General features: G+C 45.4%; 1 protein-coding gene across 10 annotated transcripts in view; it reads left to right on the forward strand.

Moving 5' to 3' along the window:
• LOC122390281 (longitudinals lacking protein, isoforms H/M/V-like) overlaps positions 1-19,998 on the forward strand; it is a 63,471-nt gene extending 43,473 nt beyond the window's left edge. For 3 of the 10 annotated variants that reach the window (XM_043383034.1, XM_043383036.1, XM_043383035.1), the window contains exon 12: positions 760-1,701. In XM_043383034.1, coding sequence (XP_043238969.1) covers positions 760-1,092 — 333 coding nt within the window. In that variant the 3' untranslated portion in view covers positions 1,093-1,701. Of the gene's footprint in view, positions 1-759; positions 1,702-2,634; positions 2,850-3,137; positions 3,298-3,741; positions 3,971-4,233; positions 4,426-8,036; positions 8,252-8,978; positions 9,139-14,746; positions 15,154-15,506; positions 15,560-16,047; positions 16,104-16,463; positions 16,596-18,038; positions 18,136-18,386 lie in introns of those variants that run through there. The other 7 variants (XR_006258121.1, XR_006258122.1, XM_043383041.1 and 4 more) reach the window with 5 other exon arrangements.
• Positions 19,999-21,716: the final 1,718 nt, after the last annotated feature.

Below are 21,716 nucleotides of genomic sequence, written 5' to 3' on the forward strand. Positions count from 1 at the left end.
ATGTCATCGCTGTCAACCGTGGAAGCCGTATGGCTACCCATCTACGCTGGAGTACGAATAACATCATCTCACAATGCTACAAAGGCAATCCAATTATTTATTGTAATTATGCCAGCCCTTATTTGTCTTGTCAGCTTCCCTTTTTATATGAAATGCTATTTCAGATGTTTCTTTTTAGTATTTTTTGTCGCTTTTATTTGCGCCTTTTTTATAAATTTTGTCCGAACCTTTTGATGGGAAGGATTCACAAGCACAGAGCCACCGCTAAGCGAAGCTTGTTGCGGTGACACTGCCCTCTACTCTCCGATCGCGCAATTCCGATTCTATGGCAGAATTTAGAGTCCAAAGTTTAACGTGCGCACAAAGCCGCGCACGGCCGGTCCCCTCGCTGACTTCGCCTGGCTACGGCCTGCCACCAACCGCAACCATACCTGTCAGGAGGCCCATAAATGTCGAGCGCCCGTCGCGCTTCGAACCCGGACTGTTATAACCGGGAACGCGTGCTCTCACCACGCGGAGTCCAACGCTCTAACCAACTGAGCTACGGGACCGCCTTGCTGGCACAACATCAACAATTAATCTGGGATCGGCTACGCAACAACATGCCAAAGTCTTGGTGCTGTCCTGAACTCTCTACTCTATTTCTCTCTTCCTCTCCTACTCCCTGCGCTTTCACTCATTTCAATTTTTTCTGTTAAATGTTAAAAATATTTTCAATATATGTTCATTTTGAACGAAATTTCACCTCTTGCTTCCCAGGGTCTTGTTGCTCGTCGTCTGAAGAACAAGTTCAAAAACAGCCGCCGAATATCTACAAACAAAAATGAGATGCGGCATGGCCTTTCTGGTCTAGATGACTCGCCAGGGTCCTCTGTTGCGCGGCGAAACAGTGACGAGAATGCGACTGAGGCGTCAAACGACCCCAATATCACATCACTGGAGCAACAGAGTGACGGGAGCACTGGGGCAAAGGGAAGTGATGTCACCACGAACAAAGCGCCCCCAATTCCCGACATAGACCAAGTCTCAGATCATGGTTCTGAAGAACTGTCAACGGCAGATGATGTGGACGTCCTCGATGAAGCTTCGTAGAGGTCAATCGTTCACGTTTCAATGCGAGAGAGTAGACTGTTCCTGTGTCTTCTGTAGACTGTGAGGAGTACCTCAAAGTGGGGCTATTTGAGACAGTAGGGCTACTTGACAGTATTTAAAATCGCTATAAAATGAAGATCGTTTGATTTTTATGCGATATTTTTGCTCAGGAAGGTGTGTAATCGAGCAGTAAATCGCCTGAGCAAAAATTAAGCATACATTTCAAACGGTTTTTATGTTATAACAATTTTAAATACTGTCTCAAATAGCCCCACTGTCTTAAATAGCCCTATCTTACGGTACTTGGATTGCGACACAAAGTTGGCGTGTGATGCCTTGAGTTGTGTGTGACTAGGCGTAGTTGGTGTACTTAGGTCTCGCTGTGTTTGGTGTAAGCGGTGTGCTTTGAAGCCGTGAAGGGAATGTGGAGAATGTAGTTGACATTCAATAACTTGGCTGACTGGTCAAGAAGCTAGGGACTTAGGGAGCTGTTGTCTTTTTTTCTTTTCCGTTGGGGTCAGGGATTCTTTTGTGACAACTTGTTTCTGAACGTTTTTATGTTTCAACGTTTTTAGTGTTTTATGTTAATAAAAATGCTTCTTTATGTGATGTGTGATCTTTCTCTAAACTAATCAAGTTTTTTTCTTGATGACACTAATTGAACCGTTCCAGCAGAACCGACAACAGGACTAATATGAATGACATAATATTTCGGCGAAAAGGACTGTCTTGTCAGTGCTCCCCGTGTTACTTCCCCCGTTTATAACATCAGTGACGAAACGGAGCGCATATCAAACATACCTAATAGAACCACCACGCACGAGTGGTGGTTCTATTACGACATTAGGTATTACATTAGGTACCCTGGCAAGTTCACCTCCTGTTCACTGCAAGAAGTTGAACATGACTCTAGACTGTTATGATTGTTCAAGTTCATGTTAAAATGAGTTGTTCATATACAAACGGTACTTGAAAATGATTTTTCTTTACTCCGGTATGGACTGATGCTCTGCTAAAATTGAACAATCGTTACAGTAAAGTGACAATTAGCAAAAACAAAGCGACCTTCCCAATTTCCTTCTGTTTGCAATCACTAGGCAGCCAATGACGATTACGCCGATATATCATATGGTTAGGCACTCGCTCTATGCTGCACTGCCCCGTCTCCTAGTGGGCATGCTGTTGCACGTATTCATTTCAAGGACCTGCTTTTATATTTAGGATGCGATTGAACCGATGTCGCTCAATGCAAGTCCACGGGTGGGGAACGAATAGACTGTGATCTGCACACACAGTTGAGTTGTTTGAAATTTTGCACTTGCAAGCACATCCCCCAACTCCAGGTCTTACTGATGCACAGTCTCGCTCAACTTCATCCAGTATTGTTTTTCTTTTTTCTTACATGCTCATTTATTTCATTCGGATACACGAATGACCCATTTCCCATAAACCCGACACTTAAATCACTATGTGCATTGTGCACTTGGGCGAACGTGCTTTAAAATGTGAATTCTTATCAAAGCTGTTTCATTTTATCGACAGAATACCATAAACTGGAGGAGATACTGGCCATGATTTTGGCCAAGCTGGATTTCATAGAGAGGATTCAGCAAGATATCTGGGAGCAGCTGGCTCAACAGGGAGACTCTCGTTCTGGATCGTCGGCACAGCCGGGCTTCCGGCGTCTGAAAACGACAGAAGACTTCCAGAAGCTGGATGAACTCCTCGCTCGTAGCACTAAGGCCAAAGATGCCATGGTGCGTATTGATTGAAAGTCTTGCATTCCTGGCCTTTTGGCTTAAACATGGGGAGTCAAGTGTAATTGTATCACATTGCTTGTAATAAGAGCACTGCTTGATCGAAACAGGAAATAAGTCCAAAGGACATTTGCAAGCGTGGGTTGACAGATCAAATGACTATAAAAAAAAAATCATTTGATTTGATCTGATCTGTCATTTGAACTATAGTTTCGGTTTTTGGAGCGTCGCATTTCGTCCGCAGGCCTACTCCGTAGTCCAGGGTTTAATGCTCTGTCGTGTTTACAGAAGGAGGAGCTCACACGCTGGTGTTCTGTGAACTTCAGACACAGTGTGCTTCAGATAATGCCCATCGTTTTCGGCCCAGAGCTGGCAAGACACCTATCCCTGACAGGAAAAAATCAAAAGATGGGTGTGGGCGATACACACATTTTCGATGTCATTTCAGGTAAGTCAGTGGTTGCGCTACATTTCATCGATTATGTTATGCGCGGGGACTTTTGTTATCATGAGGACTTATGTTATCATGCTTATTGTCAAGTGCCCTGTATTTGTTGACGTAAGTTGTACTGAAATGTTTTTATCCTTAGACGAGGTAGAGCGAAGTTGTAACTGAGAAGTCTTCTCAGACCAAACGAGTCTTAAAAATTTATGGGCAATTGATTATATGGGTAATGCACGCGAAAATAACTTTTTGTGAAATGTATTTGTCTAATGTCTAGCGCGCTATAGTTGTTGCACCGCTGTGTTATTTATTTTCAGCTATTTTATAAATGGACACAACTGCCCCGCTGCTAGCGCTCCCCCAACAAACGATACGTTTTACACATGGTGTGGGCCATGGGCCTGGGCCATCTTCTTAGACAACGTACCTATTGCTCTGTGTTTTCAGACGTCCTCCACACTGCCTGGGGTGCCTCAAGGGCGGATGTTAGCCGCAGGATGTCCTCGTGGCTCTCTGGGTCCCGGGATCGCACCAGTGGAGTACTGCCGTCCCGCAAGAAGAAGACGGTACCGACGGAACAGGCCGCTGATACTGGTGAAGACGACGCGGGAGCGACGGCAGATTGAACGAAGAGAAAGCTGGCGGAGGGAAAGCTACCGTTTTGAGATTTTGAGACATGTTATGTTGAAGTTAGATAAATATAGTAGTCTGATGCTCATGAGTAAGCTATATGAAATGTATATTTTAGAGAAGAGTTGTATACAACTCAAGAGTTATATACGTTATATACAGAGTTATATACAAGAGTTCTATACAACTCTTCTCTAAAATATACATTTCATATAGCTTACTCATGAGCATCAGACTACTATATTTATCTAACATCACCATAATCTTAATCATGCTCAGTTACAGCTTTCAATTCCTTAAAATTGAGACATGTTTACACGTTTCATTGGGGCGTGCTGAGACTTTTTGAAAATGGGCGTGGTTTAGGGACACGGTGTTTGTGGTAGTGGTAGAAGGGACAGGGTGCGCTTTTGATCTTGTATCTTCTCGTGACGCGGTCTTTTGGATTTTAATCTCTTGATTGTCTTTTTGATACGCCCGAAATACACTTTTCTAAGCTTATATATCGTGTTTCGACCAAGCCCACACAGCGATGTAGAACCAAAAGCACGTGGCGTAGCAGCACACACTGGTATAAAACGTCCTCATGAGGGGCCACGGGCGATTCCGCAATATCGGATTTTTTAAAGCAAATAAATTCCTAATTAATCCTCGCGGGCCCGGGGGGGGGGGCGTTGTTCGCCCCCCCTGGCGAATATTTGCGGTAGCTCCCGAACGCTTAGGGATAGGAAAGCGAAACTTTCAGTACCTTTTCTCCCATCAATTTGACATCTTCTGAAGTAAAAAATATGGACCCAGCCCCCTTGATGACGTCATAGGGTCGATTTCTCTAGACCCCTGCACGATAAACCGGCGTCACAGACGCGAACTTCAAATAGCTACTAAAAATAGAGTTTTAGAGATAAAGACAAATTACGAGCACGGTTGTGTAGCGTTTGACCTAGAGAAAAATAGAAAGATAGTTTTGGTGACCTGAGGTCACAGGTCAGGTCAACGACCCCGAAATGTCGTTTTAGTTTTTCGCAAATAACTTCGATAAAAACGGTCCTAGAGCTACGGCAGTGGTACCATCGCATTCGCCTTGTCAAGCCGCCTCGAATGATATATATTTTGTTTGGAAAAGGTCAAGTTTTATGTTGACCTCATGTGACCTCGAATGACCTTTGGTTGACCTTGACACATGAAAGGTCGTTTATGATGGATTCGTACCGCTGATCACGAATCTGGCATCTATTTTCCCCTAAGGTTTAGAGCCTCCGGATGGCAAAATTGTCTTATTTATTATTACTAACTTGAATTAGTGAAAAAGCCTCTAGCAAGGATACTCTTCTGTGACCTTGACCTTTGAGCAGCCTTGTATCATAAGATGAACCACAAATAGGGACCTCATAAGCCTCAAAACATTTCAAAACATCTTGGAAGTTAGCACGTAAGATGTACGAAAAAGTGCAAAGTTTGAGGCCAATTTTGAGCATGACCTTGACCTTGATTTTTATTTTGAGCACATTTTCGGAATCCTCAGATTCTCGTCTTTCGTTTGACACCCAATTTTTCCGGTTTTATGCATCCTGCCGTCCTCTAGAACGCTTACTTTGAGATAACTACACATGTGCCGGTTTTTGCCTTTGACCTTGACCTCTGACCTTGAAAATTGACCTGAGGTCAAAAATTGTAGGTGCTTTAGAATCGTATCGTTAGGACTTCTCGCTTGGTATCGCTTTTGTTTCCGTAGCTCCCTTATTTACGGAGTTTGACAGGGGGGGGGGGGCGAAAAATGCCCCCCGGGCTGCGGTGGTTGGGATTACCCCCGGGCCCGGCCGGGTTAACCAAATTATTGTAAGCCCCCTAAAAAACGGTCAGTGTGAACTTTTTTGTATTTCCTTTACCAATTAAGGTTTCCGAAGTGTTTGATGAATAGTCTCCTGAGGTGATACCGGAATATAGGTATGTAGCAGCGAAGCTTAGGTAATGAAACAGATTGTTCTAGTTCGATTCTGATTTTGTGAAATGAAGTGGGATTTAACTTAACACAATGGCAACATAAAATCTAACTGCATGTTTGTTCAAAATTTGCAGGAGCCGATGTTCTTAGTCAACTACCGCCCGCCCTGCCTCAGTATCGGCTCGGCCGCCGCGCCCGGCCTACGATGACCTGTGTGCCTTCATGTGTAATTGCAGTAGCGGCGGAACACCCTCAATTAAGGGGGGGGGGCACTGCAGACTTGGTCCCATTCTTTCCACGCAACGCCCATAGGGCTAATGTTAAAATGCCAAAATCAAAGGGGGTGGTGGTGGTGAATTGGGGTTTTTGGGCGCCCGGACTACAGTGGTCATCGGCGCCCATAGGGGGGGGGGGGGGTACGGTGCCCCGGTGCCCTCCCCGTTCCGCCGCCTACGTGTAATTGGCTGGTCATTAATAAGCAGATGCGTTTGAGTTTCTAAATTTTGTGGAGAATGCGGGAAATAGTATGTTAGACATGGAAGCAGGCCCCAATTCCAGGTCTTACTGTTGCTCAAGCTATCCCAATGCCATCCAATCTTGTTTTTCTTTTTCTTGCGTGCTCATTTATTTCATTTGGATACACGAATGACCGCCGTTTTTCTTAAATAACTCAAGAACCGCTTACGCTATCAACTTGAAAATTGGCATACCTTCTCCCCCATCAATTTGACGTCTTCTGTGTAATTTTTAAGAAAAAATTTCCAAATTTTTTTGAGATATATCGATTTTAGTGATGTAACTACACGGCGTTTTTAGTCAAAAAGTGGTAAATGTTTAAAAAATCGCCAAAAATCAGGGTTTGAAGCAAATTGCAAATTAAGGACATGTATAGACGCAGCTCAACGAGTTCTTTAAAATGGCTATCCCGGATTTTCCTTAAAATGCGTTTTTCACCCCTAAAAATTCAAAAAACTACATTTTTTGGAAAACAGCTAATAAAATCCAAAATTTTGAGAATTTCCAAAAAACCGGAATATATGTTATAGAGCTCTATTAGAACATTAGATGTCCCAAATTTCAACTTTCTATCTTGATTTTTGACCCCCAAATTGTAAAAAATAGCTCCAACATGCATAGGGCATGGTGACGTCATAAGCATTTTCGTGAATTAGAGGCACTTCTGAACAGGGCTGCGGAGTCGATGGATTTTCGGCGACTCCGACTCCGACTCCGACTCCGGCTTTCAAAAACCAGCTCCGACTCCGACTCCGACTCCGGGCAGAATTGTCGACTCCGACCGACTCCAACTCCCGACTCCGACTCCGCAGACCTAGCAGGGCTGCGGAGTCGACAGATTTTCGGTGACTCCGACTCCGACTCCGGCTCGGGTTTCTAAAATCGACTCCGACTCCGACTCCGACTCCGGTCACAACTGTCGACACCGACCGACTCCGACTCCGACTCCGACTCCGACTCCGCAGCCCTGCTTCTGAACATCGCATGTGAAAACAAATGGCACCACTAGATTCCTGGGACAGAGCTCGTCTAGAAAAGTGCATTTTTATGTCAAAAATAAAAAGTTGAAAAATTGACCTTTTTTCTCAGCCCTCGTATGGTATAAACAATTTTTATGCTTTCAATGCACATTTATCACCAGCACAGTGACTTGGGGTCACATATAACCATTACCATCGGATTCGGCGTGAAAAATAAGCCATAAAACATGTGTCGCACGCCTATGTAGCAGAAAGTGAAAACCGTGACCTTTCGTGACCTGACCTGACCTTGACCCGTACTTAGTATGACCCCTATACGCACATGGTACCTTCACTAGGCCTTTGAGGTCATTTTTGGTGAGTTTCGAGCAGCAGCTATCGATTCCGCTGTCCGTAAGCCTAATCATGCAAAACCCCAGAATTTGACCTTTGACCTGACCTTGACCCGAAAGTTGACCTCAATCTTAAAATCTTAAGAGTGCTTTGGGAAGGTCTCGTAGAGACCTTTCGAACGCCGCCTCGCGGGGCGCGATGCGACCATTGGTTCTCGAGATAACAGGGGGGGGGGGTCGGATCCGACCCCCCAGGCTGTCGTGGGTACGGAAATAGCCCAGGCGGTGCCGGGTTAAAATGTGAATTCAATTCTTATCAAACCGTTTTCATTTGATCGACAGAATATCACAAACTGGAGGAGATGCTGGCCATGATTTTGGCCAAGGTGGATTTCATAGAGAGGATTCAGCAAGATATCTGGGAGCAGCTGGCTCAACAGGGAGACACTCGTTCTGGATCGTCGGCACAGCTCGGTTTCCGGCGTCTGAAAACGACAGAAGACTTCCAGAAGCTGGATGAACTCCTTGGTCGTAGCACTGAGGCTCAAGATGCCATGGTGCGTATTGATTGAGGACATACTTGAGTGTTTATGGGCATGTCATGGCTGGAAGCTTAAGATGTTTCCTTTATGAGATCTGAAATCGTGCATTTGTAAGCTTTTGATTTGAAGATAAGAGCTGAATGTGTGATTTGATCACATTTGTGTATGTAGTAACGGCTTTTCTTTATCGAACCGAGAAATAAGTTGAGATGACTTTTCCAGGCGAGAATCGACAGATAAATGGTGATTTTCTATTTTTGGAGCATTGCATTTCGTCTGCAGATTTAAGGCTGCCCCGCACTGGACCTCGCATGCGGGTTGCGAGTTTGCGGGTTTGCAGGCATACTCATTCATGGAGTGAGAACACCAGTCTCTTACACTCACTTCATGAATGCTGTGAAGCCGATACACCTTCAGAAAATTACGTATTATCTCAATAACGGCACACCGAACCAACAGTCGACATCAACAGAGCACATCAAAAATCGCACGCAGCAAGGACCAGCGAGGACAAGCGAAAGTTGACTCAAAGTCAACGTTTGAAATGCGGCGCGAGGTGACTTGCAACTCAGAAGTTCGCAGACTCTCTCGCTAGATGGCAGTCTGGGTCACTAAGCCTATAGTGTATTCTTTAGCTTTGAAGAAATCCGTGAAACTGCGGACTCGCGGCCCGCACGCGAGGTCCAGTGTGGGGAAGCCTTCACTCCGTAGTCTAGGTTTTGACTGTCCGTCGTGTTTACAGAAGGAGGAGCTCACACGCTGGTGTTCTGTGGACTTCAGACACAGTGTTATTCGGATAATGTCGATGGTTTTCGGCCCAGAGCTCTCAAAACACCTATCCCTGAAAGGAAAAAATCAAAAAATGGGTGTGGGCAACACGCACGTTTTCGATGTGATTTCAGGTTAGTCTGTGGTTGCGCTACATGCGGTTGACTAAAGTTTTTTTTTTTCTTCAAAAGGCCTTTGGCTCCATCCTTCAAGTTCATTGTCGAAGCTGAGTTTTGGCAGCGTTTTCGCAGGTTAAACACGTGTTTATTCGGAAAACATACTTGGAGCCAAAGGCCTTTTGAAAAACAAACAAAGTATATGCTTCGTTTTTTTTTTTTTCAAAACCGGTTTGGACTAAATTCATTATCAAAGGTCTCACGTGAGTTTTGGCAACTTTAGTGTCTGGACAAGAATTTCTTACCGCTAATATCAAGGCTAATATATTCAATTTCAAACTGTGCTCGGTAAATACGTGGAAATTGTGTCTGCCAAAATGAGATTACTGAGATGACATCACTCGTGGCAGCTGGCGCCCAATGTCCCTACGATGACACAAAGTGTCACCGAATTTTAGGAAAACATTGTTTTTACCTGTTACCAAGATTAGAATCAAATAAGCGGTTCTGTCCATGATAGTTCCTACATTACATTGCGACGAAAGTTCGACAGCATGACATCATCACTGTTCTAATATCTAGTTCTAAAACGCAGTGTGAGACTTATCGGGAATATTTCACATGTGAAAATAAGGCGCCGCTCGATTTTCTTGCTTTCAGTTTTTGCCCTTTTCGCTGACTAAAGCGCGTGCTAAGTCGAAAAACGGACTCGGAGCCAAACGGGTTTTGTAAAAAAAAACGAACTATAGTTTTTGTGGATAATATTTTTTTTAGTTATCTAATGCAATTAATTTGTTGACGGACAAGTTGTACCCAAATGTCATTGTTATTAAACGAGTAAGAAAGAATGGCTAGTGTACTCATACGAGACTTTTTAAGGGCCATGGACATTTTATTGACAGGGTAGTGTGCAGATGTCGAAGTACTTAACCCAGCGGCCGCTGGACAACACTATTCGACCGCCACCCTTGCAGCCATTCTATAACTCAGGAACTACTGGACCGATTGGAACGAACGAAACACCATTCGAATCAGGGGGTACGATTTTATCAGCCGTTTCGAAGCTCGTGACCCCAGGTGACCTCGGTGACCTCAAGAGGTCAACTTAACGTTTTCGCCTATTGCAGCCATTCTATAACTCAGGAACTACTGGGCCGATCGTGACGAAAACACCCCCAGTCGATTCCGCGTATGTGATTTCATCAGCCGTTTCGAATATGGTGACCTCAGGTGACCTCGGTGACCTTGGGAGGTCACATGACCAATGTGGCCTATGGCAGCCATTCTATAACTCAGGAACTACTGGGCCGATCGTGACGAAAACACCACCAGTCGATTCAGCGTATGCGATTTCATCAGCCGTTTTGAATATGGTGACCTCAGGTGACCTCGGTGACCTTGGGAGGTCACATGACCGTTGTGACCTATGGCAGCCATTCTATAACTCAGGAACTACTGGGCCGATCGCGACGAAAACACCACCAGTCGAATCAGCGTATGCGACTTCATCAGCCGTTTCGAATATGGTGACATCAGGTGACCTCGGTGACCTTGGGAGGTCACATGACCAATGTGGCCTATGGCAGCCATTCTATAACTCAGGAACTACTGGGCCGATCGCGACGAAAACACCACCAGTCGAATCAGCGTATGCGATGTCATCAGCCGTTTTGAATATGGTGACCTCAGGTGACCTCGGTGACCTCAAAAGGTCAACTTAACGTTTTCGCCTATTGCAGCCATTCTATAACACAGGAACTACTGGGCCGATCGTGACGAAAACACCACCAGTCGATTCAGCGTATGCGATTTCATCAGCCGTTTTGAATATGGTGACCTCAGGTGACCTCAGTGACCTTGGGAGGTCACATGACCGTTGTGACCTATGGCAGCCATTCTATAACTCAGGAACTACAGGGCTGATCGTGACGAAAACACCACCAATCGAATCAGCGTATGCGATTTCATCAGCCGTTTCGAATATGGTGACCTCAGGTGACCTCGGTGACCTTGGGAGGTCACATGACCAATGTGGCCTATGGCAGCCATTCTATAACTCAGGAACTACTGGGCCGATCGTGACGAAAACACCACCAATCGAGTCAGCGTATGCGATTTCATCAGCCGTTTTGAATATGGTGACCTCAGGTGACCTCGGTGACCTTGGGAGGTCACATGACCAATGTGGCCTATTGCAGCCATTCTATAACTGAGGAACTATTGGGCCGATCGTGACAAAAACACCACCAGTCGATTCAGCGTATGCGATTTCATCAGCCGTTTCGAATATGGTGACCTCAGGTGAGCTCGGTGACCTTGGGAGGTCACATGACCAATGTGGCCTATTGCAGCCATTCTATAACTCAGGAACTACTGGGCCGATAGCGACGAAAACACCACCAGTCGATTCAGCGTATTCGATTTCATCAGCCGTTTCGAATATGGTGACCTCAGGTGACCTGGGTGACCTTGGGAGGTCACATGACCGTTGTGGCATATGGCAGCCATTCTATAACTCAGGAACCACTGGGCCGATCGTGACGAAAACACCACCAGTCGATTCAGCGTATGCGATTTCATCAGCCGTTTTGAATATGGTGACCTCAGGTGACCTCAGTGACCTTGGGAGGTCACATGACCGTTGTGGCCTATGGCAGCCATTCTATAACTCAGGAACTGAGGTCACCTGAGGTCACCATATTCGAAACGGCTGGTGAAATCGCATACGCTGAATCGACTGGTGGTGTTTTCGTCGCGATCGGCCCAGTAGTTCCTGAGTTATAGAATGGCTGCCTTAGGCCACATTGGTCATGTGACCTCCCAAGGTCACCGAGGTCACCTGAGGTCACCATATTCGAAACGGCTGATGAAATTGCATACGCTGAATCGACTGGTGGTGTTTTCATCACGATCGGCCCAGTAGTTCCTGAGTTATAGAATGGCTGCCATAGGCCACATTGGTCATGTGACCTCCCAAGAACACCGAGGTCACCTGAGGTCACCATATTCAAAACGGCTGATGAAATCGCATACGCTGAATCGACTGGTGGTGTTTTCGTCACGATCGGCCCAGTAGTTCCTGAGTTATAGAATGGCTGCCATAGGCCACATTGGTCATGTGACCTCCCAAGGTCACCGAGGTCACCTGAGGTCACCATATTCGAAACGGCTGATGAAATCACATACGCTGAATCGACTGGTGGTGTTTTCGTCACGATCGGCCCAGTAGTTCCTGAGTTATAGAATGGCTGCCATAGGCCACATTGGTCATGTGACCTCCCAAGGTCACCGAGGTCACCTGAGGTCACCATATTCGAAACGGCTGATGAAATCACATACGCTGAATCGACTGGTGGTGTTTTCGTCACGATCGGCCCAGTAGTTCCTGAGTTATAGAATGGCTGCAATAGGCGAAAACGTTAAGTTGACCTTTTGAGGTCACCGAGGTCACCTGAGGTCACCATATTCAGAACGGCTTATGAAATCGCATACGCTGATTCGACTGGTGGTGTTTTCGTCGCGATCGGCCCAGTAGTTCCTGAGTTATAGAATGGCTGCCATAGGGGCCACATTGGTCATGTGACCTCCCAAGGTCACCGAGGTCACCTGAGGTCACCATATTCAAAACGGCTGATGAAATCGCATACGCTGAATCGACTGGTGGTGTTTTCGTCACGATCGGCCCAGTAGTTCCTGAGTTATAGAATGGCTGCCATAGGCCACATTGGTCATGTGACCTCCCAAGGTCACCGAGGTCACCTGAGGTCACCATATTCGAAACGGCTGATGAAATCACATACGCGGAATCGACTGGGGTTGTTTTCGTCACGATCGGCCCAGTAGTTCCTGAGTTATAGAATGGCTGCAATAGGCGAAAACGTTAAGTTGACCTTTTGAGGTCACCGAGGTCACCTGAGGTCACCATATTCGAAACGGCTGATGAAATCGCATACGCTGAATCGACTGGTGGTGTTTTCGTCACGATCGGCCCAGTAGTTCCTGAGTTATAGAATGGCTGCAATAGGCGAAAACGTTAAGTTGACCTTTTGAGGTCACCGAGGTCACCTGAGGTCACCATATTCAGAACGGCTTATGAAATCGCATACGCTGATTCGACTGGTGGTGTTTTCGTCGCGATCGGCCCAGTAGTTCCTGAGTTATAGAATGGCTGCCATAGGGGCCACATTGGTCATGTGACCTCCCAAGGTCACCGAGGTCACCTGAGGTCACCATATTCAAAACGGCTGATGAAATCGCATACGCTGAATCGACTGGTGGTGTTTTCGTCACGATCGGCCCAGTAGTTCCTGAGTTATAGAATGGCTGCCATAGGCCACATTGGTCATGTGACCTCCCAAGGTCACCGAGGTCACCTGAGGTCACCATATTCGAAACGGCTGATGAAATCACATACGCGGAATCGACTGGGGTTGTTTTCGTCACGATCGGCCCAGTAGTTCCTGAGTTATAGAATGGCTGCAATAGGCGAAAACGTTAAGTTGACCTTTTGAGGTCACCGAGGTCACCTGAGGTCACCATATTCGAAACGGCTGATGAAATCGCATACGCGGATTCGATTGGTGGTGTTTTCGTCGCGATCGGCCCAGTAGTTCCTGAGTTATAGAATGGCTGCAATAGGCGTCAATGCCGAGTTGACCTCTTGAGGTCACCGAGGTCACCTGGGGTCACGAGCTTCGAAACGGCTGATAAAATCGTACTCCCTGATTCGAATGGTGTTTCGTTCGTTCCGATCGGTCCAGTAGTTCCTGAGTTATAGAATGGCTGCAAGGGTGGCGGTCGAATAGTGTTGTCCGCGGCCGCTGGGCCTCCGCGCCACCCGCCGGCCGCTGGGGGGGGGGGGGGGGGCATATAGTTGCCCCCCTTTACTTCTGCGACGCTATCGTCGCAACGCGAAGAGATAGAGAAGCGAAACTTTGCACACACCTTCCTGAATACCTAGCCGAGGTTGTGTCCAAATTTGGTGTCGATCCCATTTGAAATGACGTCACAGTGACGTCATAAGTGAAATTATAGATTTGAGACTCTCATATTCCTCACGATACATCAGATATATGGGACCGAATATAAAGGGTCGATTATTGGTCAGAAACTAGATGGAAGTGTAGTTAGATGTTTAAGGATGACAGCAGGTGCTATTTAGTTCATTTACAGTTGAGTTTCATGCTCAGCGTCATCAGAAACGGTCCATATCGGAAAACGACAAAACTTTATGACGTCACTGTGACGTCATCTTAGGTGCTACAACCACCAAACTTTCCTCAAACATTGCCTAGCTATTCATTTGAAGCTATGCCAAGTTTCACGTTCGTAGCTCATCAGGTTACGGAGATATTTCACAAAACGTAAAGGGGGGGGGGGGCAACTTTATGCCCCCCCCCCCCAGCGGCTCGTGGGTTAACCTCTTTTATGAAATTTTATTTGTCTCCAGCGCACTGTAGCTGTTGTACCGCTAGGTAACAGTGCTTTTTATTTTTGCCTATCTTATAAACAGGCCCATAATGGCCCCACTGTTATCACACCTTTTAAAACCCAACAAACACGATACGTTTTGAACATAGCTTGGGTCATATAATTAAACATCATACCTATTGCTCTGTGTTTTCAGACGTCCTTCACACAGCCTGGGGTGCCTCAAGGGCGGATGTTAGCCGCAGGATGTCCAAGTGGCTCTCTGGGTCCCGGGATCGCACCAGGGGAGTACTGCCGTCCCGCAAGAAGAAGATTGGACACGCGGAGCAGACCTCAGCCGCTGACGAGGATGACGCCACTGGAGAGACGCCAGAATGAACGAAAACGACGCTGTTGGAGGAAAAGCTAGCGCTCTGAGAGTGTGAGACGTGTTGCATTGGGACGTGTTGAGACTTTGGACGTGTTTGAGCGACACGTGTTTACCGTCGTGGAGAAGGGAGACAGGGCGCTTTTGTTGTGTGTGTTTCCTTGACTCTGTCTTTTGGATTATAATATCTTGACCCCGTCTTTTTGATTTGCCGAAATACACGTTTTCTGAGCTTATATACCGTGTTTCGACCGAGTCTACACAGCGGCGTAGAACCAAAAGCACGTGCAGTAGCAGCGGAGCTCGGATACCATCGACTCAGGCTCTGAATGGACTAAGATTAATCCAGTACGTACCGATTTCAACGTTACCGTGCATCATTTTCGCTGTCTTTCGTTTTTCGTTTCGTCTTTCATTCTTGTCCTAGCTTACAGCATAAAGAAATATCAGTTGTAATCAAACGTCTGTGTTGTTTGTGCCGAAACGTTTGTGTTGTTTGGCACTCATGCACTTACATATTCTTAATTAAAGGTGAGTCCCTGGTTTTCGTTTCATTGGGTACGTGCTGAAGAACACGCTATGTTTCCAGGCCGAGCTGGAGAGGTCTGGACTGCCCGTCGAGATGCGACCAACCGTCCACCTGTAAGTGTTTGCTCTTTTATATAGGTACGCACTTCATTTTGCAATATTTTATCGTATAATGTTGTGTCGAGTCAGCATGCATAATGCATATGGATGCTCCTTTTAGCTTCGTATCTCTCGGTACATGTCAGAACATTTCAATGACCATAAAGTGACCCGTGCTAGACATTTGCCTCTACAACCTCTCAGCACCTCTTCTTCCATTTTCATGTATTTTTCTGGCCGGTGTTTACTTATGTAGCAGTGGTGGATGAAATGAAAATGAATAGCAATTAAATGCATCTTAGGTGCATAGAGCGAAACGAGGCTCAGAAACACATCATTTTTACCGTTGACAGTTCTTTCAGTTCTAAATGAAAATTGTTTTTTGCATCGTTGCTTCGTCATTTTATCATGTTTTTGTTCATAATCTTGATGGGAAGTGATTTATCATCAGGTAATTATGTTTTTTTCGGACTTCGTTCGGATGAGCTCCTTTTCCTCCTCAGGGGCGAGGTTGGAGGCTAAGTCACAGAGGAAGACCACGACGTGTGCCCTACTCTGGGTAAGGAATCCCGTGCCAAGTACTTCAATGCTGTGTTGCTTGCTTAGTGCTCGATATGGGCATTGGGCAAATGTTTGATGTAGTTCACAATAAGTGCTTACAATTAGGGTTAACGATACAAATAATTTTCTAAACCGAAACTGTTAGCCGACATCCGAACGAGACCTTCCCAAAATGTTGGCTGAGTGCAAACTGGTGAACATTTTTGACTGTGGTCACTTTGCTTACACCAGTGACCAGTGTACCTAAACTTCGTTTAAACCACGCCCTCCGGCTAGTGTATTTGAATAAGCCAGGCATACAGTAAACGTTCACACCCCATGCGGCAGTGTCAACAGTGCCTTTCTTTTTAATCCCCAGAGCACCTGCTGAACTGGACAGGACCATCTTTCCCGGTTTCATACGGGAAAAGCTGGAGAACCAGATGCCTCTGGAGCGATCCGACTGGAGAGCCCTTACAAATGCCATCTACGAGCACTTCAGGGACGTCCAGTAAGGTTTTAACAATGTTTCCTCGAATATCTAACGTGTGTACGCCAATCCATTTATAAAATAGCAGTCATTGTAAAATTAATTGCCCCGCAAGTTGTTGATACTACGTAGAAATCAATTCATTGATACTCATTTGTTATGATAAATAAGCAGTTAATTATGTTATACGAAAGGATTTCCTTGTACACTTCGTACAGTGCTTCGTTTGTTATGCATATTTACGATGCTCTCTGCTCATGTTGCTGGTAATTTTATCGTTGCGGTTAAGTAACGGTCGACCATATTGGTCCACCCACACACCGGAAGCTGCCAGGCTCCTGGAAGCCGACAGCTAGCCAGTTTAGTGTTTCATGTGGGTGTTGTGAGGAAGATGGATATGTTAGTTACGATCTGAGCTTCCGCGTGTTGCCAGGGCCCGGGCTTACTCACGGCCAGCCGTTTGTTATTTGATGATCTAGCCACTCGTATATTTTTCATGGGTTTCATTATGTATGTGTGAGTGATGGGATTCCTTAGCATGGGATTAAGTACTGTTATATAGAGCTTCTGTTGCGTCAGACCCCGTGGATTTTCTTTTTCTGTCTATGGGTGTCTAACACCCTTTTGAGCTACAATCTCTGACCCTCATTGTGACTTGCTGGAAATGCTGCTAGAGTGTGTTGCCCATAAATAGTTTTAGACTAAAGATGTTAAGCATTGAATAATAACTCACTCCTTTACTCTTATTTTTGTATAGCTTCCAGCTCCGTTGCGTTGGCATCCCCACATTCACTGGTCTTCTTTACAAGTGCCTATGGGGATGAGGTTATTGCTTACTATTTGTCTCGTAAGCCTATCCGCTGGTTGCCTTTGGCCTATGTTATTTAGTCGCCCTCTAAATCGAATATTAGATCTCGACCCGGACAGTTTTAAGAGAGCGGGAAAGGTGCACTTCCATGATGGGTTCCGAGAGGCTGTTATTGTCGGTGATCTGATTACGTATGACGAGTGCTTGGTGTCTGTGTGCGTGGGTGTGTGATTTCTGACGGTAAATTGTATTCCCATTTTACCCTGATGTATGTTTTCTTTTTAACTCTCTGCGACTGGAGACATACAAAAGCCACGCCCATGTGGAGTTGTCTGCCTTTGTCAATACAATACAATACAATACAATATTGGTTGTCACCAACTCATCACATCACTTGGCCATTTCAAATAATGGGAAGCCAGTCGATTTTTGCTAGGGGGATTTTCCTCAGCTCTTTATTTCCTCCCATACACAGCAAGAGCATTTCTTATCTAAAAAGAAGTGTTCATCATGGGACTCTACACAAAAGTTCTTGCAGATAAGTCGATCCAAAATCACGTTCGGCTTATGTTATAACAACAACGAGAACGCATTTTTGCCATCGTGATCAAAAGCACTGTATGCTAGAGGATAACTAGTGTTCCCTTCTGTTCCAGTGTGAGTGGGTCCTGTGGATGGTACAACAAAATGGGCCTGTCGCTGGTCTTCCAGTTCCCGTACCTTGCCGAAGGCAAGGACGTTCAGCACTTCGTTGTAAGTATATAATTCAAGTCATTGAATACGCTACATCAGCGCGTATAGTTTATGAAACAGTTGTCAGTAATCAAATCAATCTTAATGTGTTATAGTTATGATTTGTTACATATTGATCTATTTTCATTAGGATTGGTTTTTTGACGATCTTATTGCCAAGTTTTCAGAATTTTGCTCTAGAAACGGTGATGGGTACCGATGCACTCATGTGTAACATCAATCAACTAATTTGTTTTACAACTCCTTTCCAGAATGTTGTAAGAATGAGGCTATTAAACAAGTTCAGAAACGGTCGCCGCAAGCTACGCAACGACTTGGTCGCCTTCAGCGGGGGCCCTGTTCTCACCTGTACTGGACAACAGGAACTCGTGGAGTACACCAACAGCTTGGAGTACCCGGAGCTCAGCTTCAGCGGTTGGGATGTCAACGGACAGCAGGAGCCGGGTGGACAGACTGAGGCTCTTCCTTCCAACACTGAGCCGGAGTCGAGCGTTTGTGAACAAGCAACGCACACTGATGATGTACCGAAGGTGGACAGTCATGCGATGGGTTCCTCAGATACGCCGAAGCAGGAGAGTGCTGAGGTACATACTACATAGTGTACCGTCGCTTAGATGAGAGTTTGTGCCGCGAAGAAGGTTCTGAAGAACGGTGACGCTGCGGTGGAAAAGGATACCGATTTCTTTGTTGAACACTCAGACAAGGTTTTGTTGTTTAAGTCCTTGAGAACATTACGAGAGGCAACTTGTTTGACCAGAAGCACGTGATCGGTATGATTTTACCATAAGCTTTTTGCGTTACAAACAATCAGAGTTGAGTTATTCTTAGTAGGGAATGCGTTTTGTCACGATGCGCGTTTGAAGGTTGTGTTCTGTTTCATACTACTATGGTTTGGCTACAAAAGTGGCATTTCCTCCGAAGCCGATGTTTTATTTTTAACTAGTGGTGTCAATTTCAGAAAACGTATGTCCAAAGTCCGTCCAATGTCCAATGCTTACGTCGATTGTCCGTCCAAAAATGTCCAAGCCAGCCATTTGTCCAAAGATGTCCGACACCTATGCAGTAGTTTACACTCAACACTGTTATTTAATTTGCTTTTCATGTACCGTTACAAGCTCAAAAGTGTTAATCATATCGAAAGCTGAGCTTTCTAATAGCCAATCAATGTTAAACACGACTACTTTTTAAAAATGTTGAGGTGCAGCAAGCGATTGTCCAAAGTTGTCCAAAGCCTGCTGCCATTGTCCAACCGAATTCCGAATTGGACATTGGACAAAATCGGAATTCCGAAGATTCAAGTTCCGATTGACACCACTATTTTTAACTATGCATTGTTGCGCATTTTCTAGTTGCTTATCTTGTGAACAGTTTTGTAGGAGCCAAGAACTTAGTTATGTCGATTTTTGATGTTTGCTTTTGTGCTCACTTCTCCGGCTGTTTATGAGTTTGATGATTCATTTGCGCTGTATAGATATGCTGCTTGCAGTTATTTGTTTGCATAGAGGTAGCTGTAGCAAAGACTCGAACCGGGATCACTTACCAACAATGACTCTCAACGTAGTGTTACAGACAGACTGACTTAAACCTGGTGAGATCAGTTTCATGCCAACATTTGCTCGGCCCAGCCAAACTTACGCCTCTTCACCTCACTAGAATCAAGCTAGGCTCTAACTTGTAAGGTTTCAACCACGCTTAGGTATTTCAAATGTCACGTTTTTGCATCATGATTTGCGCAGTGTGTTCATATTACCAGTTTTATCGTGATTTGCAAGGATCTGAATGAGTGAATAGTACCATGTTCATACCTGAATACCTAAGGAAGAACAAATCGTTGTAGCAAATATATTCCAAAGAGTGCATCCAAGTGGCGAGTGAAGGAAAAGAAAAACTAATTATTTAAATCGCACAACCATGGTTGTAGTGTCGTTCGCTGTCCCCGTATGTTCTGATTGAAACCTACTTTCCAGCCAAGAACTGGTACCCCTTTCTAACAATTTCGTGGTGATTTTTGCCCCATTTAGTCGCGCTTACTTGCCAGCGCTACCTGGACTAGGGTGGACAACGTTGTGCCAATATTAGGCATCTGAGCTTCTCTGCTAGCTCTCTCTGGCGTCACCTAGAGCCAAGTTATGGCCAAGGGGGATGTGTATATGTGGGCGTTTGGATCACCCTATAGGTTCTTGTTCTCTTTGTCACCGTGAAATTTGCGTATATGTATTGTATAGTCCCTTGACACACATTTATGCTGGCGGGAATTAGATATTCAACGGTATTGAAGCCCTTTTTGTTTTCTTTACTGACCTGTGAGGGATGCCACTGGGTCCTTTCGGTATTTCATCTCTGATTCTATTTCTAAGAGAAGACTTAAAGGATAGAGGAGAGACATTGGGCTGAGTTGAACTACAAATGGAGCGCTAGTGCAGAAACCAAGGGCCTGCTAATACTAAGGCCTGCATTCCGTGCTGGCAATTTGTTTATTTGCTAGCTCGCATTCAACTGTCGCCAATATTCATCCACATTTTAGATTCATAACGAGTACACTGGCTGGAAAGAGATTTTAGGGTCGAATCCACGTGAACACACTAGTCCTCTGCAGATAACCATCCAACTGATATATTTCGTTGGCTCCTGTCGGTGCCTGTGGCGCCCCGCCGTCTGGCGAACCAGTCTGGAATGGTTGAGCTCTTTACCGACAGGTGGCGTGGTGTGGTCGCAGGTCCGCGAAGTATCGTCTTGGATGTGGTTCCTCCAACCAACACCTGACAGTGCTCGACTGGAAAAAGTTCACCTTTTTCAAATTTCTGCTCCTTCACTGAGCAGGTGTAGGTGTGCATTGAATGATGAAGATTTGCGATAAGATATGGGGCCCTCATAATATCCTCATGACAAGGGCGCCAACATATGAAGGACGGATCCTTCCTTGCCCCAGATGTGAAAACTGAAAACCGAGCAACGTATTTGGAACAGGTAGGTATATATATGGTTAGGCGAACGAGATGCGGGAGCTGACAGGAATGTCTATCGAAAGTTATTCGGCCATATTTTCGACAAGGCCTAAAAGGACGAGATAAGCAATCATCAAACGTTTTATAACCTAGTGACAGTCGATGACAAATCGACATCGGAGTAACTACGGTGTAGCTCGTGAACGAAAAGGTGGAAGGTGAGAGCCAAACAATCGATAGTCCACCGAAATACCTTTCCGCAATCCGCTGAGATGAGATATTCGTGAGTCTACGAATTAAAGAATAGTTATAAGACTAGGAGTGCATACCGAATTCTGCCACAATAGGGTGTCATGTGGAAAACAGGGACTGCACCGACTGGATTCCGAAACAAATGCTTTTTCCGATTCTGATTTTTCGACAGACGTTCACATGACGGGTGACCTCTATGAAAAACGTCTTGCTTAAAAACACGTCTTGTTTAGAGCTTTCGACTACCGCTTTCCCCGTCTTTCTACGACCATCCGTTCGGAAGTTGAGCAGAACATGGTGGAGAGTGGACACGTGGATCAAACTCGACTTTAAGTGACTGAACTCCGAGAAATATAAATTGACGGATCTAGAGCTTTGCTGCTT

This window comes from Amphibalanus amphitrite, unplaced genomic scaffold, assembly GCF_019059575.1.
Source record: "Amphibalanus amphitrite isolate SeventyFive unplaced genomic scaffold, NRLGWU_Aamphi_draft 000389F_arrow, whole genome shotgun sequence".
Lineage (NCBI taxonomy): Eukaryota > Metazoa > Arthropoda > Thecostraca > Balanomorpha > Balanidae > Amphibalanus > Amphibalanus amphitrite.